Here is a 16,260-nt window from a genome sequence, read left to right on the forward strand (position 1 = left end):
TTCCAAACTCAGTCACCAGCTTCTGCAGTTTCTCACATGAATCAGCCACCAGCGCTGTATCATCAGCGAACAACAACTGACTCACTTCCCAAGCTCTCTCATCCCCAACAGACTTCATACTTGCCCCTCTTTCCAAAACTCTTGCATTTACCTCCCTAACAACCCCATCCATAAACAAATTAAACAACCATGGAGACATCACACACCCCTGCCGCAAACCTACATTCACTGAGAATCAATCACTTTCCTCTCTTCCTACACGCACACATGCATTACATCCTCGATAAAAACTTTTCACTGCTTCTAACAACTTTCCTCCCACGCCATATATTCTTAATACCTTCCACAGAGCATCTCTATCAACTCTGTCATATGCCTTCTCCAGATCCATAAATGCTACATACAAATCCATTTGCTTTTCTAAGTATTTCTCACATACATTCTTCAAAGCAAACACCTGATCCACACATCCTCTACCACTTCTGAAACCACACTGCTCTTCCCCAATCTGATGCTCTGTACATGCCTTCACCCTCTCAATCAATACCCTCCATATAATTTACCAGGAATACTCAACAAACTTATACCTCTGTAATTTGAGCACTCACTCTTATCCCCTTTGCCTTTGTACAATGGCACTATGCACGCATTCCGCCAATCCTCAGGCACCTCACCATGAGTCATACATACATTAAATAACCTTACCAACCAGTCAACAATACAGTCACCCCCTTTTTTAATAAATTCCACTGCAATACCATCCAAACCTGCTGCCTTGCCGGCTTTCATCTTCCGCAAAGCTTTCACTACCTCTTCTCTGTTTACCAAATCATTTTCCCTAACCCTCTCACTTTGCACACCACCTCGACCAAAACACCCTATATCTGCCACTCTATCATCAAACACATTCAACAAACCTTCAAAATACTCACTCCATCTCCTTCTCACATCACCACTACTTGTTATCACCTCCCCATTTGCGCCCTTCACTGAAGTTCCCATTTGCTCCCTTGTCTTACGCACTTTATTTACCTCCTTCCAGAACATCTTTTTATTCTCCCTAAAATTTAATGATACTCTCTCACCCCAACTCTCATTTGCCCTTTTTTTCACCTCTTGCACCTTTCTCTTGACCTCCTGTCTCTTTCTTTTATACATCTCCCACTCAATTGCACTTTTTCCCTGCAAAAATCGTCCAAATGCCTCTCTCTTCTCTTTCACTAATACTCTTACTTCTTCATCCCACCACTCACTACCCTTTCTAATCAACCCACCTCCCACTCTTCTCATGCCACAAGCATCTTTTGCGCAATCCATCACTGATTCCCTAAATACATCCCATTCCTCCCCCACTCCCCTTACTTCCATTGTTCTCACCTTTTTCCATTCTGTACTCAGTCTCTCCTGGTACTTCCTCACACAGGTCTCCTTCTCAAGCTCACTTACTCTCACCACCCTCTTCACCCCAACATTCACTCTTCTTTTCTGAAAACCCATACAAATCTTCACCTTAGCCTCCACAAGATAATGATCAAACATCCCTCCAGTTGCACCTCTCAGCACATTAACATCCAAAAGTCTCTCTTTCGCACGCCTGTCAATTAACACGTAATCCAATAACGCTCTCTGGCCATCTCTCCTACTTACATAAGTATACTTATGTATATCTCGCTTTTTAAACCAGGTATTCCCAATCATCAGTCCTTTTTCAGCACATAAATCTACAAGCTCTTCACCATTTCCATTTACAACACTGAACACCCCATGTATACCAATTATTCCCTCAACTGCCACATTACTCACCTTTGCATTCAAATCACCCATCACTATGACCCAGGGAATATATATATATATATATATATATATATATATATATATATATATATATATATATATATATATATATATTTTCATTTTCATACTATTTGCCATTTCCCGCGATAGCGAGGTAGCGTTAAGAACAGAGGACTGGGCCTTTGAGGGAATATCCTCACCTGGCCCTTTCTCTGTTCCTTCTTTTGGAAAATTGAAAAAAAAACGAGGGGAGAATTTCCAGCCCCCCGCTCCCTTCCCTTTTAGTCGCCTTCTACGACACGCAGGGAATACGTGGGAAGTATTCTTTCTCCCCTATCCCCAGGGAATATACATATTATATTTATTTTTTTTATTATACTTTGTCGCTGTCTCCCGCGTTTGCGAGGTAGCGCAAGGAAACAGAGGAAAGAAATGGCCCAACCCCCCCATACACATGTATATACATACGTCCACACACGCAAATATACATACCTACACAGCTTTCCATGGTTTACCCCAGACGCTTCACATGCCTTGATTCAATCCACTGACAGCACGTCAACCCCGGTATACCACATCGCTCCAATTCACTCTATTCCTTGCTCTCCTTTCACCCTCCTGCATGTTCAGGCCCCGATCACACAAAATCTTTTTCACTCCATCTTTCCACCTCCAATTTGGTCTCCCTCTTCTCCTCGTTCCCTCCACCTCCGACACATATATCCTCTTGGTCAATCTTTCCTCACTCATTCTCTCCATGTGCCCAAACCACTTCAAAACACCCTCCTGCTCTCTCAACCACGCTCTTTTTATTTCCACACATCTCTCTTACCCTTACGTTACTCACTCGATCAAACCACCTCACACCACACATTGTCCTCAAACATCTCATTTCCAGCACATCCATCCTCATGCGCACAACTCTATCCATAGCCCACGCCTCGCAACCATACAACATTGTTGGAACCACTATTCCTTCAAACATACCCATTTTTGCTTTCCGAGATAATGTTCTCGACTTCCACACATTCTTCAAGGCCCCCAGAATTTTCGCCTCCCCCACCCTATGATCCACTTCCGCTTCCATGGTTCCATCCGCTGCCAGATCCACTCCCAGATATCTAAAACACTTCACTTCCTCCAGTTTTTCTCCATTCAAACTCACCTCCCAATTGACTTGACCCCCAACCCTACTGTACCTAATAACCTTGCTCTTATTCACATTTACTCTTAACTTTCTTCTTCCACACACTTTACCGAACTCAGTCACCAGCTTCTGCAGTTTCTCACATGAATCAGCCACCAGCGCTGTATCATCAGCGAACAGCAACTGACTCACTTCCCAAGCTCTCTCATCCCCAACAGACTTCATACTTGCCCCTCTTTCCAAAACTCTTGCATTTACCTCCCTAACAACCCCATCCATAAACAAATTAAACAACCATGGAGACATCACACACCCCTGCCGCAAACCTACATTCACTGAGAACCAATCACTTTCCTCTCTTCCTACACATACACATGCAAAGTGTACGTGCAAAGTGAGAGGGTTAGGGAAAATGATTTGGTAAACAGAAAAGAGGTAGTGAAAGCTTTGCAGAAGATGAAAGCCGGCAAGGCAGCAGGTTTGGATGGTATTGCAGTGGAATTTATTAAAAAAGGGGGTTACTGTATTGTTGACTGGTTGGTAAGGTTATTTAATGTATGTACGACTCACGGTGAGGTGCCTGAGGATTGGCGGAATGCGTGCATAGTGCCATTGTACAAAGGCAAAGGGGATAAGAGTGAGTGCTCAAATTACAGAGGTATAAGTTTGTTGAGTATTCCTGGTAAATTATATGGGAGGGTATTGATTGAGAGGGTGAAGGCATGTACAGAGCATCAGATTGGGGAAGAGCAGTGTGGTTTCAGAAGTGGTAGAGGATGTGTGGATCAGGTGTTTGCTTTGAAGAATGTATGTGAGAAATACTTAGAAAAGCAAATGGATTTGTATGTGGCATTTATCGATCTGGAGAGGGCATATGATAGAGTTGATAGAGATGCTCTGTGGAAGGTATTAAGAATATATGGTGTGGGAGGAAAGTTGTTAGAAGCAGTGAAAAGTTTTTATCGAGGATGTAAGGCATGTGTACGTGTAGGAAGAGAGGAAAGTGATTGGTTCTCAGTGAATGTAGGTTTGCAGCAGGGGTGTGTGATGTCTCCATGTTTGTTTAATTTGTTTATGGATGGGGTTGTTAGGGAGGTAAATGCAAGAGTCCTGGAAAGAGGGGCAAGTATGAAGTCTGTTGGGGATGAGAGAGCTTGGGAAGTGAGTCAGTTGTTGTTCGCTGATGATACAGCGCTGGTGGCTGATTCATGTGAGAAACTGCAGAAGCTGGTGACTGAGTTTGGTAAAGTGTGTGGAAGAAGAAAGTTAAGAGTAAATGTGAATAAGAGCAAGGTTATTAGGTACAGTAGGGTTGAGGGTCAAGTCATATATATATATATATATATATATATATATATATATATATATCTACGTATTCATATTTGCTTGCCTTCATCCATTCCCAGCACCACCCCACCCCAGAAAAAACAGCACTGCCACCCCTGCGTCAGTGAGGTAGTGCCAAAAATCAGATGAGGAAAGGACACATCTGCTCACACTCATTCTCTAGCTGTCATGCGTTATGCACCAAAACCAAAGCTCCCTATCCACATCCAGGCCCTACAGACCTTTCCATGGTTTACCCTGGATGTTTCACATGCCCTGTTTCAATCCAATGCCAGCATCCATTCATCTCTTTTCATAACAAGCATCATTTTACATATTTTCACTTGGGCTTCACTTAATGTCCACAATACTTTTCCCTTCTTCCAAGTCACCATCTTTTTAACTCTATCACTCAGGACCTTGTACTCTTCAATCTCTTCTTTTCATTTCTAACTATTCTCTAAAGGAATCAGCTTCTCCACAGCTTATTTCTTATATCTTTATTTCAAAATCCACATGGTGCCTTCCTCTTTCATTCCACCACTTATCCTTGAAATTCCAAGTACATAATTGGCAACTTCTAGCAATACATTCCTCAGAAGCCTCTGTATCATCTTATGCAGTGTATTGCAAATCCCTCTTTATTTCCATTCCCCTCCTCTTCACATCTGAATTTTACAATTTCTCTCTCAGCTTTTCAGTTCATATTCACCATGCTTGTTAATTCAACCTCTTTATTTCTGAACACTAGAGTAAAATGTTAATCTACATATTCTTTCTTTATGAGATTCATTGGTCCCTATCTTCAAACATATCAAATCATGAATTCATTACATTCCTTCTTACCAAAATCAGAGCAATCAAATTCTTCAGCCTTCTGTCCTCACTGAATTATATATACCAATATGCAATGTATTCATGCATGTACTTGTGCTTAGAACAGGTGCTATCATCACTTAATTTTAGGGCTGAAAACATCCATATATCCATTCACCTATGTAATCTCCTTGAACTCTGAACCTTCATTGTTTCCAACACTACCATGCCTATCACCTACCACAAAGAGAGAACCTCTTTAGGTCAACTCCAACAATTACCTTTCAAATTGTTTTTAGACCTCATCCTAGGGCACTATTTCTTTCACCATATGGTATGTAAGGAACTCTGTCAATTTCTCTCAATCTTAATTCTGTAAGTAATGTCAAGTGTTTATCCATCTAAAATCAACCAGCTTTAAATATTCTGCCAACAGGTAAAATTCCTATGCCATTTCTTAAATAACTACCAATGTTCAGTATTAACCCTGATTTCAGTTTTCAATCCCAACCATATCCTTTCAAACACACTATACACACCAACTTTTTTCAGCCTGTTCTATAACACAAACACCTTTTTTCAAGTACAAAACTTACAGCAACCATCCACCAATGATTGATGTGAAGGAGGGCATAGAAAAGCAAAAGGATAATAAATCTTGATGCAGCAACCATCTGTAACAAAAAAAGAACACTAAATTAATAATTATTTATTATTATACTTTGTCGCTGTCTCCTGCGTTAGCGAGGTAGCGCAAGGACACAGACGAAAGAATGGCCCAACTCACCCACATACACATGTATATGCATACACGTCCACACACACACATATACATACCTATACATATATATACACACAGAGAGACATATACATATATACACATGTACACAATTCATACTGTCTGCCCTTATTCATTCCCGTCACCACCCCACCACACATGAAATGACAACCCCCTCCCCCACATGTGTGCGAGGTAGAGCAGGAAAAGACAACAAAGCCCACATTCGCTCACACCCATTCTCTAGCTGTTATGTATAATGCACCGAAACCATAGCTCCCTTTCCACATCCAGGCCCCACAAAACTTTCCATGGTTTACCCCAGACGTTTCATATGCCCTAGTTCAATCCATTGACAGCACGTCGACCCCAGTATACCATATCGTTCCAATTCACTCTACTCCTTGCATGCCTTTCACCCTCCTGCATGTTCAGGCCCCGATCACTGAAAATCTTTTTCTCTCCATCTTTCCACCTCCAATTTGTATGCTGACTTAAATTAATGAAAGCAACAAAATATAAATCAAGATCTTTAAAAACAACTAATAGGCATAAGTTAAGAGACAATATCAAGGCATAAGTTAAGAGATAATATCAGACATTAAAATATTTGGAAAATATGAACAGAAGATATCATTAGGTTATTTCTCACCTGCCAAGATTTAGCCCCATTCCCTAAAAATGTATACATTCCACAACCATTAACTAAAAACTGACAGACTATATTCATTCATTTCCGACATCGAAGCCTTGCACTCTCGCATGTATCCCTGTAATATAAAATTAGGCAACTTTCATGAACAATAAGCATAGCATACATTTTCACACAAAAAAAGTATGCCCTCACTGTGGCTGCCAAATAGAGAAACTGAAACTGAAGTAGTCATTAGAAAGCCACATGAAAAGAAAATTTCCTCAAGATGGCATGGCTTTGTGGACCAAAAGACAAAGGCTGGTTAGGATCTATGGTAGAACAACATAACTGAGGATGAAGAAAACAAAAATGCAAATGATAAACAGATGCAGAGCGTGAACTGATTCGGACTAGAGCTATCTAAGACGAGGAGAGAGGAACAATTTTTCATAATACTCAAAGACGTAGTTTTGCACATGAAGGTAAAGGCAGGAATGGAAACTTTGTTTCATATAATGAATCATTAACACATGCAACCTCAGGACATATTTCATGGGACTCATGCAAGAGGCCTGCACTTCACACATGAACAGGATATGGTGGTCTCCCTTAAGTGGAAACACCCTTGACAATGTTGTCCCTTTTCATTTCCTGATATGACAGCTGCATCAAAGGTGGCTTCCTAATCATGGTGTTACCACTTGCTAGCAGTCTGGAAACACCCACGTGATGAATCAACTCAGCATACAAAGTGAAAAAGTATGAGGCACTTACAACATGGAAACCTATGTTTGACAATGACACAGTTGGCATATATTGAGAAAATATGAGTGAACTAAAAGGAACCATCAACTTCAAAAACCCCATGTATACACAACCCAATGAAAACCTCAAACTTTTTAATCAACTATGCGACCATTAAAGGGTGTTCTATAGATCACTTGTTTTCTGCAGTGTAGGAGTTACCATAAGTGAAATAGAAATGACTGAATATATAGTTTGAAAAATACCAAATAAATTTCTATTAAATTCCATCACCAAAGGTGGAAATTTCATTAATTCATATGTCTGGTTAAGTTCCAAATTACACATTATCATATGGGGCCTAACTCGAGTAAAATCCAAACCAAAGTTATGGGGTCTTATTCAGTTCTTTACATGCCAAGAAACCTTCTTTCTTTGAACAGTAAAGCTGCAAAATTCTCTTCCTTCATTACTCTTATCTCTTCTTGCAACCTTTCTGCCTTTAAGAATCAGATATACAGACACTGCAGTGCCATGAAATTTTCTACCAATACTTTCCTTTTACTTTTTTCAATTCATCCAAGATAGCTTTGACTATTCAAAAGAGAAAATACAACATAAAAATATAGATCATCAGAACTCGACCAATATTTTGAGCTAGTTGGAATTACCTTCACATATGAATCACTACTCATTACAACATTATATGTATGTCAGTTTCATTTTTTTTTTTCTTTGTCGCTGTCTCCCGCTTTGCGAGGTAGCGCAAGGAAACAGACGAAAGAAATGGCCCAACCCACCCCCATACACATGTATATACATACGTCCACACACGCAAATATACATACCTACACAGCTTTCCATGGTTTACCCCAGACGCTTCACATGCCCTGATTCAATCCACTGACAGCACATCAACCCCGGTATACCACATCGATCCAATTCACTCTATTCCTTGCCCTCCTTTCACCCTCCTGCATGTTCAGGCCCCGATCACACAAAATCTTTTTCACTCCATCTTTCCACCTCCAATTTGGTCTCCCACTTCTCGTTCCCTCCACCTCTGACACATATATCCTCTTGGTCAATCTTTCCTCACTCATTCTCTCCATGTGCCCAAACCATTTCAAAACACCCTCTTCTGCTCTCTCAACCACGCTCTTTTTATTTCCACACATCTCTCTTACCCTTACGTTACTTACTCGATCAAACCACCTCACACCACACATTGTCCTCAAACATCTCATTTCCAGCACCTCCATCCTCCTGCGCACAACTCTATCCATAGCCCACGCCTCGCAACCATACAACATTGTTGGAACCACTATTCCTTCAAACATACCCATTTTTGCTTTCCGAGATAATGTTCTAGACTTCCACACATTCTTCAAGGCTCCCAGGATTTTCGCCCCCTCCCCCACCCTATGATCCACTTCCGCTTCCATGGTTCCATCCGCTGCCAGATCCACTCCCAGATATCTAAAACACTTTACTTCCTCCAGTTTTTCTCCATTCAAACTTACCTCCTTACTGAACTTTCTTGATGGATATTCTTAATATCTTCACCACTCAAAGTATTCTGAGTAGTTTAGTTGACAAAGTGGCAACGACATCATTTCTCTATTTTTTCAAGCCAACCACCAATACTTGATACTTTCCTACATCTACCTATTTATATCTCTGATGCCATTCCCTATGAGAATTCCCATCAAGGGGGTGGCCATGGCAAATGAATCTCCATTACTAGTGAACTCCAGTGCTGCTTCTTAGCCTTTAGTGACTCACCCTTAACACTGTTAGGCCACTGGCAGAGAGCAACTCTAATGCAATGTTCCTACTGAATACTTCTACATAATATGTCTACCTAATGCTCCTACCTAATACTTCTACCTAATGTTTCTACTTAATGCTCATGCCAATATGTTCCTAACTACTACATCTACCTATTGCTCATAACATTTTACCAAAAAGCAGGGCTACCGCAGAGTGCTCACTGCAGGAAAATCTAAAGCTACCGACAATGAGTAGTGTGAGCGGAGTGTTGTCAAATGTTATGTGTAACATGGATAGATTGTATGTTTGTGAACATAATGCCAGTAGTCCATGTGTGGGTGTGATAGAAAGGAAAGATGGCTACCTGGGTCAGAGGCATGCAACTTGACAATCACTGGAGTGCTGGCTCACTATGCAACCATCACTAACCCTCCCTGTACCTGGGCAGGTAGTACTAGTAATATACCTCCTTGGTCGCAAGTTGCCTACCAACTACTACCGACAGGGAAGACTATGCTGTCCTTTAATCCTCTCTTCACTTCCATACTTACACCTCTACCCTTCATTGTTGGACCCAATGGCTCTTCTACCCTGTACAGCTCTCTCCCTTATCTCTCCTTCCATATCACCAAACTTACCCAATACAGCTCCAAAATATTTAAATTTTCTAACGTCATCCAATCTTTCTCCCCCATCTCCAAAACACAGTTTACTGCATGAATTAAACTTGTTCTCCCTAAGCAAGAAATGCCTCTGGGGCAAATTAACAGAATGTTTCATAATACTTAAAGGACTCAACAATATTATACTGATAATTTCTTAACAGCAGCACCAACATCACTGACGAGTGGAAATGGATAAAAATTTAAATTACTCTCTACTGTAGGAAATATTTTTTTCCCGGCATTATAAATGCACGGAATAAGCTCCCAGAAAATGATGTTCACAGCAACACCCTTAATATCTTCAAAAATAGGCTTGATCATCATTTGTCACTCTTCACTACTCAATAATTCATATACTGTTATCATAATACAGTGGTATATCATGTTACCTTCTCAACCACTGATCTCTCTCTAGTCTTTTTGCAGTATCATACTAACACTGATCAACCCATGTCACCAGCTTTGATAAAGTAATTGAGAATTATTGCAAAATTCTTCAACATCAGGAATAATATAGGCATGGTCAGTAGAGAGACTGGAGCTCAATTTCATCCTTACTATTACCTTTATAAGAAAAGGTGAAGGGATGCATGTCATTGGTGATGGAATGCATGACATATTCATGTTCATTCTACCTTATCCTGCAAGGTATTTTTCTGCCTGTTTTCCTTCTGGCATGTTTCAAAGGGAGTGGAAGGTGGGGAGAGAGCCTTTGTTTTGCTATCCTTCTCTTTTACTGCTTTTTCTTTTTTCTAAGTGTTACAGCCAATTCACTTCGATTGGACCCTGGGTTTGTGTGGTCTATGCATCTACATAACTCTAGTACACTTTCTTCTCTCACTCTGTACAATTTTGCAAAATCTATACTTTCACTCTGTTTCCTTTCAAACATCATTATTTTACTTTTACATGCATTTACCTTCAATCACTTATGCTTACATACATCATAAAACACACAACCTTCTCCAATTCCTCTTCATTCTCAGCAAAAAATATAGTATCATCTGCAAACAGGATTACCACTAGCCACCATATCTCATTGCCACACCCCATCTCTGCATCCCCTTTCCCTAGTGTGTGAAATGAGAAAGTTGAGAGTAAATGTGAAGAAGAGCAAGGTTATTAGGTTCAGCAGGGTTGAGGGACAAATTAGTTGGGATGCAAGTTTGAAAGGAGAAAAATTGGAAGAAGTGTAGTATTTTAGATATCTGGGAGTGGACTTAGCAGCAAATGGAACCATGGAAGTGGAAGTGAGTCATAAAGTACGGGAGGGGGCAAAGGTTCTGAGAGCAATGAGGTGTGGAAAGAGAAAATATTATCTAAGAGAGCAAAAATGGTATGTTTGAAAGAATAGTAGTTCCAACAATATCATATAGTTGTATGGAGGAGGGTGGATGTGTTGGAAATGAAATTCATGGGGACAAAATGTGGTTTGATCGAGTAAGTAATGAAAGGTTAGGAGATATTTGTGGTGATAAAAAAGAGTGGGGTTGAGAGAGCAGAAGAGGGTGTGTGGAAATGGTGTGGACATATGGAGAGAATGAATGAGGAAAGATTGACAAATAGGATATATGTGTCAGAGTTGGAGGGAACGAGAAGTGGGAGACCAAAATGGAGGTGGAAAGATGAAGTGAAAAAAATTTTGAGTGATTGGGGCCTGAACATGCAGGAGGGTCAGAGGCGTGCAAGGAAAGAAATAGAGTGAATTGGAACAATGTGGTATACCAGGGTCAATGTGCTGTCAGTGGAATGAACTAAGGCATGTGAAATGTCTAAGGTAACCCATGGAAAGGTCTGTAGGGTTTGGATGTGGACAGGAAGCTGAGGTTTCGGTGCATTATATATGACAGCTAGAGAATGAGTATGAACAAATGTAGCCTTCTTTTTTTTTTGGCTGCCTTCCTGGCACAACCTTGCTGATGCAGGAGGTGGTGATGCTGTTCCCTGTGGGGCAGGGTGGCACAGGGAATGGATGAGGGCAAGCAAGTATGAATAGGTACATGTGTATATATGTATATATCTGTGCATGTGTATGTATGTATATGTGTATATGATGATATATTTATGTATGGAAAGGATCACAATTGTGCACGAGATCAAGTATATTCCTTTGAGTCCACAAGAAAATGAAACACAATAAGTTCCCAAGTGTACTTTCATGTAATAAGTACAACAGGGGAGATACAAGAAAGAAATAGAACAACAGTCAGTTCATATACAATGAAGAGACATAGCTAGGATGCCATTTGGTAAACAAGTGACTACCTGACCTCCATTTGAGTAGCCACTTGTTTACCAAATGGTGTCCTAGCTACATCTCTTCGTTGTATATCAACTGACTGTTATATTTCTTTCTTATATCTCCCCTGATGATGTGATTATTACATGAAAGTGCACTTAGGAACTTCTCCTATTTCATTTCCCCGTGGAATCATAGGAATGTATATGTATGTATATGTTTGTGTATGTTTAGAAATATAGATATACAAAAGTAGACATATATGAGTAGGAAAGATGGTTAAAGGGCGTTACTGGATTATGTGTTAATTGATAGGCACGTAAAAGAGAGACTTTTGAATGTTAATGAGCTGAGAGGGGCAGCTGGAGGGATGTCTCATCACTGTCTTATGGAGGCAAAGGTGAAGATTTGTAAAGGCTTTCAGAAAAGAAGAGAGAATGCTGGAGAGAAGAGAGTGGTGAGAGTAAGTGACTTTGGAAAGGTGATTTGTGTTAGGAAATTTCAGGAGAGATTGAATGAAGAATGGCAAAAGGTGAGAGCAAATGACGTGAGGGGAGTGGAGGAGAAATGGATTTTTTTTTAAGGAAGCAGCGATAGCCTGTGCAAAAGGTGCAAGTGGTATGAGCAAGGTGGGAGGTGGGTAGATTAGAAAGGGTAGCGAGTGGTGGGATGAAGATGTAAGATTGTTATTGAAAGAGAAAAGACAGGCGTTTGGACGATATTTGCAGGAAATAGCGCAAATGACTGGGAGGTGTATAAAAGAAATCGGCAAGAGGTCAAGAGAAAGGTACAAGATTTGAAAATGAGGGCAAATGAGAGCTGGGGTGAGAGAGTATCATTAAATTTTTGGGAGAATAAAAAGGTGTTTTGGAAGGAGGTAAATAACGTGCGTAAGACATGAGAAAAAATGATAACATCAGTGAAGGGAGCAAGTGGGGAAGTGATAACAGGTAGTGATGGAGTGAGTATTTTGAAGGTTTGTTGAATGTGTTTGATGATAGAGTGGCAGATATAGGGTGTTTGGGTTGGGGTGGTGTACGAAGTGAGAGGGTCAGGGAGAATAATTTGGTGAACAGAGAAGAGAAAGTGAAAGTTCTGCGGAAGATGAAATCTGGCAAGGCATCGGGTTTGGATGGTACTGCAATGGAATTTATTCAAAAAGGGGGTGACTGTTCTTGACTGGTTGGTAAGGATATTCAATGTATGTATGGATCATGGTGAAGTGCATGAGGATTGGCAGAATGCATGCGCAATGCCATTGCATGTGCCCACATGTTCATGTATATAACGTGCATGTGCCCTTGTGTATGGTGTTGTTGTTATTTCTTATCAGGACGAGGATTAAGGTCTTCCTCTGAGACTGGCTCGGACCTCACTTCCCACCAAGCATTAGGCTTAATAATCCTGCTTTAAAGTCAGATGGCGACCTGTCCTTGAGCATCCGGACCCATATCAGAGGCATGAGATTAAGTTGTCAGTCAGCGTACGGGGTATGTCATCCCGTACATCATCACCACTGTCGTAAACAAGAGAACAAAGGAGGTTGGACTCTAGGCAAAATGTGGGATGGACTTACGATCCCCCAACCAATCACAATTGGATCTTAGGCCCATAGCCAATCAAGAGTAACGCTATAGTAACAGGGCGGACGCTCGTTCTTACTTGTAATAAATACCCCTGACACCCGCTGAGCCTCGATTTCTCTCTCTCTAGCCCAGCGAGTTAAGCGGTGTCCCCCGTCACTAAGCCCGTTATCCAAGTGAAGCGCACGATACAGACTCTACGTTGTTTTACCTCTGTCATAATTTCGAGTATCACAGAGTTGTAACTTGTCATAGAAGGGTCTAATTAAGTATAATGTTACTGAAGAAATTGTCATAAAGGAAAGAGCTCTCCTGGTTTGAAATCTTATCTGGAATGTTAAACTCATGTGTTCAATGTTAAATTCATGTTCGATGTTAAACTCATGTTCAGTGTTAACGTAAATGATTCATGCCTGATTTATGTGCTTATTTTGTACACAGTAGTTCTTTCATTTTTGTGGTTTTAATGCTGGTGTTTGATTTAATCCCATGACTTTAAGATAGTGTTATCCAGTGTTGTGCAACATAACAAATCTAACATCCCTGCAAAGACAAGGATCAGTATAATATTTGTAACATATATATGTTATTGGCGACCTTGCTCGAATAAGTATTGAGTTCGTAACAATATTGGGGGGTATTAACTGAGAGGGTGATGGCATGTATAGGGCATCAGATTGGGGAAGAGCAGTGTGGTTTCCACAGTGGTAGAGGATGTGTGGATCAGATGTTTGCTTTGAAGAATGTGTGAGAAATACTTGAAAAACAAACGGATGTGTATGTAGTATCTATGGATCTGGAGAAAGCATACGATAGAGCTGACAGAGATACTCTGTGGAGGGCTTTAATAGTATATGGTGCGGGAGGTAAGTTGCAAGAAGCAGTAAAAATTTTTTACCAAGGATGTAAGGCATGTATACAAGAAGGAAGAGAAGAGTGATTGGCTCCCAGTGATGGTTGTTTTGCGGAAGGGGTGGGTGATGTCCCCATGGTTATTTAATTTGCTCATGGATGGGGTGGTTAGGGAGGTAAGTGCAAAAAATTTGGACAGAGGGCAAGTATGCAGTATGTTCTGGACGAAAGGGCCTGGGAAGTGAGTCAGTTGTTGTTCACCAATGATACAGCTCTAGTGGCTGATTTGTGGGAGAAACTGCAGAGGTTGGTCACTGAGTTTGGAAAAGTGTGTGAAAGCAGAAAGTAAAGTTGAGAGTAAATGTGAATAAGAGCAAGGTTATTAGGTTCAGTAGGGTTGAGGGACAAGTTAATTGGGATATAAGTCTAAATGGAGAAAAACTGGAGGAGGTGAAGTGTGTTAGATATCTAGGATTGGACTTAGCAGTGGATGGAACCATGAAAGCGGAGGTGAGTCACAGGGTGGGGGAGGGGGCAAAGGTTCTGCGATCGATGAAGAATGTGTGGAAGGAGACAACGTTATCTCGGAGTAAAAATGGGTATGTTTAAAGGAATAGTGGTTCCAACAATGTTATATGGTTGTGAGGCATGGGCTATAGATAGAGTTGTGTGGAGGAGGGTGGATGTGTTGGAAATGAAATGTTTGAGGACAATAAGTGGTGTGAGGTGGTTTCATCAAATAAGTAATCAATGGGTAAGAGAGATGTGTGGTAATAAAAAGAGTGTGGTTGAGAAAGCAGAAGAGGTTTGGACATATGGAGAAAACAAGTAAGGAAAGATTGACAATATGTGTCGGAGGTGGAGGGAACATGGAGAAGTGGGAGACCAAATTGGAGGTGGAAGAATGGAGTAAACAAGATTTTAAGCGATCGGGGCCTGAACATACAAGAGGGTGAAAGGCGTGCAAGAAATAGAGTGAATCGGAATGATGTGGTATCCCAGGGTTGATGTGCCATCAATGGATTGAATCAGGGTATGTGAAGCATCTGGGGTAAACCATGGAAAGGTCTGTGAGGCCTAGATGTGGAAAAGGAACTGTGGTTTCAGTGCTTTACACATGACAGATAGAGACTGAGTGTGAATGAATGTGGCCTTTTTTGTCTTTTCCTGGTTCTACCTCGCTGGAGGGGGGATGCTATTTCATGCGTGGTGGGGTGAAGATGGGAATGGATGAAGGAAGCAAGTGTGAATATGTATATATGTATAAATGTGTATGCCTGTGTATGTATATATATGTATTCGATGAAATGTCTATGTATGTATATGTGTGTGTATGGGCATTTATGCATATACATGTGCATGTGGATGGGTTGGGCCATTCCTCGTCTGTTTCCTTGCACGACCTCGCTGACATGGGAGACAGCGATTAAGTATAATAAATAAAATAAATATTTATTTATCTATTTATTTTGCTTTGTCGCTATCTCCCGCATTAGCGAGGTAGCGCAAGGAAACAGACGAAAAAATGGCCCAACCCGCCCACATACACATGTATATATATACACGTCCACACACGCAAATATACATACCTATACATCTCAATGTACACATATATATACACACACAGACATATACATATATACACATGTACATAATTCACACTGTCTGCCTTTATTTGTTCCCATCACCACCTCGCCACACATGGAATGACAACCCCCTCCCCCCCCTCATGTGTGCGAGGTAGCACTAGGAAAAGACAACAAAGGCCCCATTCGTTCACACTCAGTCTCTAGCTGTCATGTAATAATGCACCAAAACCACAGCTCCCTTTCCACATCCTGGCCCCACACAATTTTCCATGGTTTACCCCAGACGCTTCACATGCCCTGGTTCAATCCATTGACAGCAC

General features: G+C 40.9%; 1 protein-coding gene across 3 annotated transcripts in view; it reads right to left on the reverse strand.

Moving 5' to 3' along the window:
• The window catches only part of Start1 (Steroidogenic acute regulatory protein-like), a 205,624-nt gene that overhangs the window by 135,608 nt on the left and 53,756 nt on the right, over positions 1-16,260 (reverse strand). For 2 of the 3 annotated variants that reach the window (XM_071664911.1, XM_071664912.1), the window contains exon 5: positions 5,680-5,757. The exons of the other annotated variant lie outside the window; for it this stretch is intronic. In XM_071664911.1, the coding sequence (XP_071521012.1) occupies positions 5,680-5,757 (78 nt within the window). The remainder of the gene's footprint in view (positions 1-5,679; positions 5,758-16,260) is intronic. 3 annotated transcript variants of the gene reach the window in all.

The sequence above is a fragment of the Panulirus ornatus genome, chromosome 9 (genome assembly GCF_036320965.1).
Source record: "Panulirus ornatus isolate Po-2019 chromosome 9, ASM3632096v1, whole genome shotgun sequence".
Taxonomy (NCBI): domain Eukaryota; kingdom Metazoa; phylum Arthropoda; class Malacostraca; order Decapoda; family Palinuridae; genus Panulirus; species Panulirus ornatus.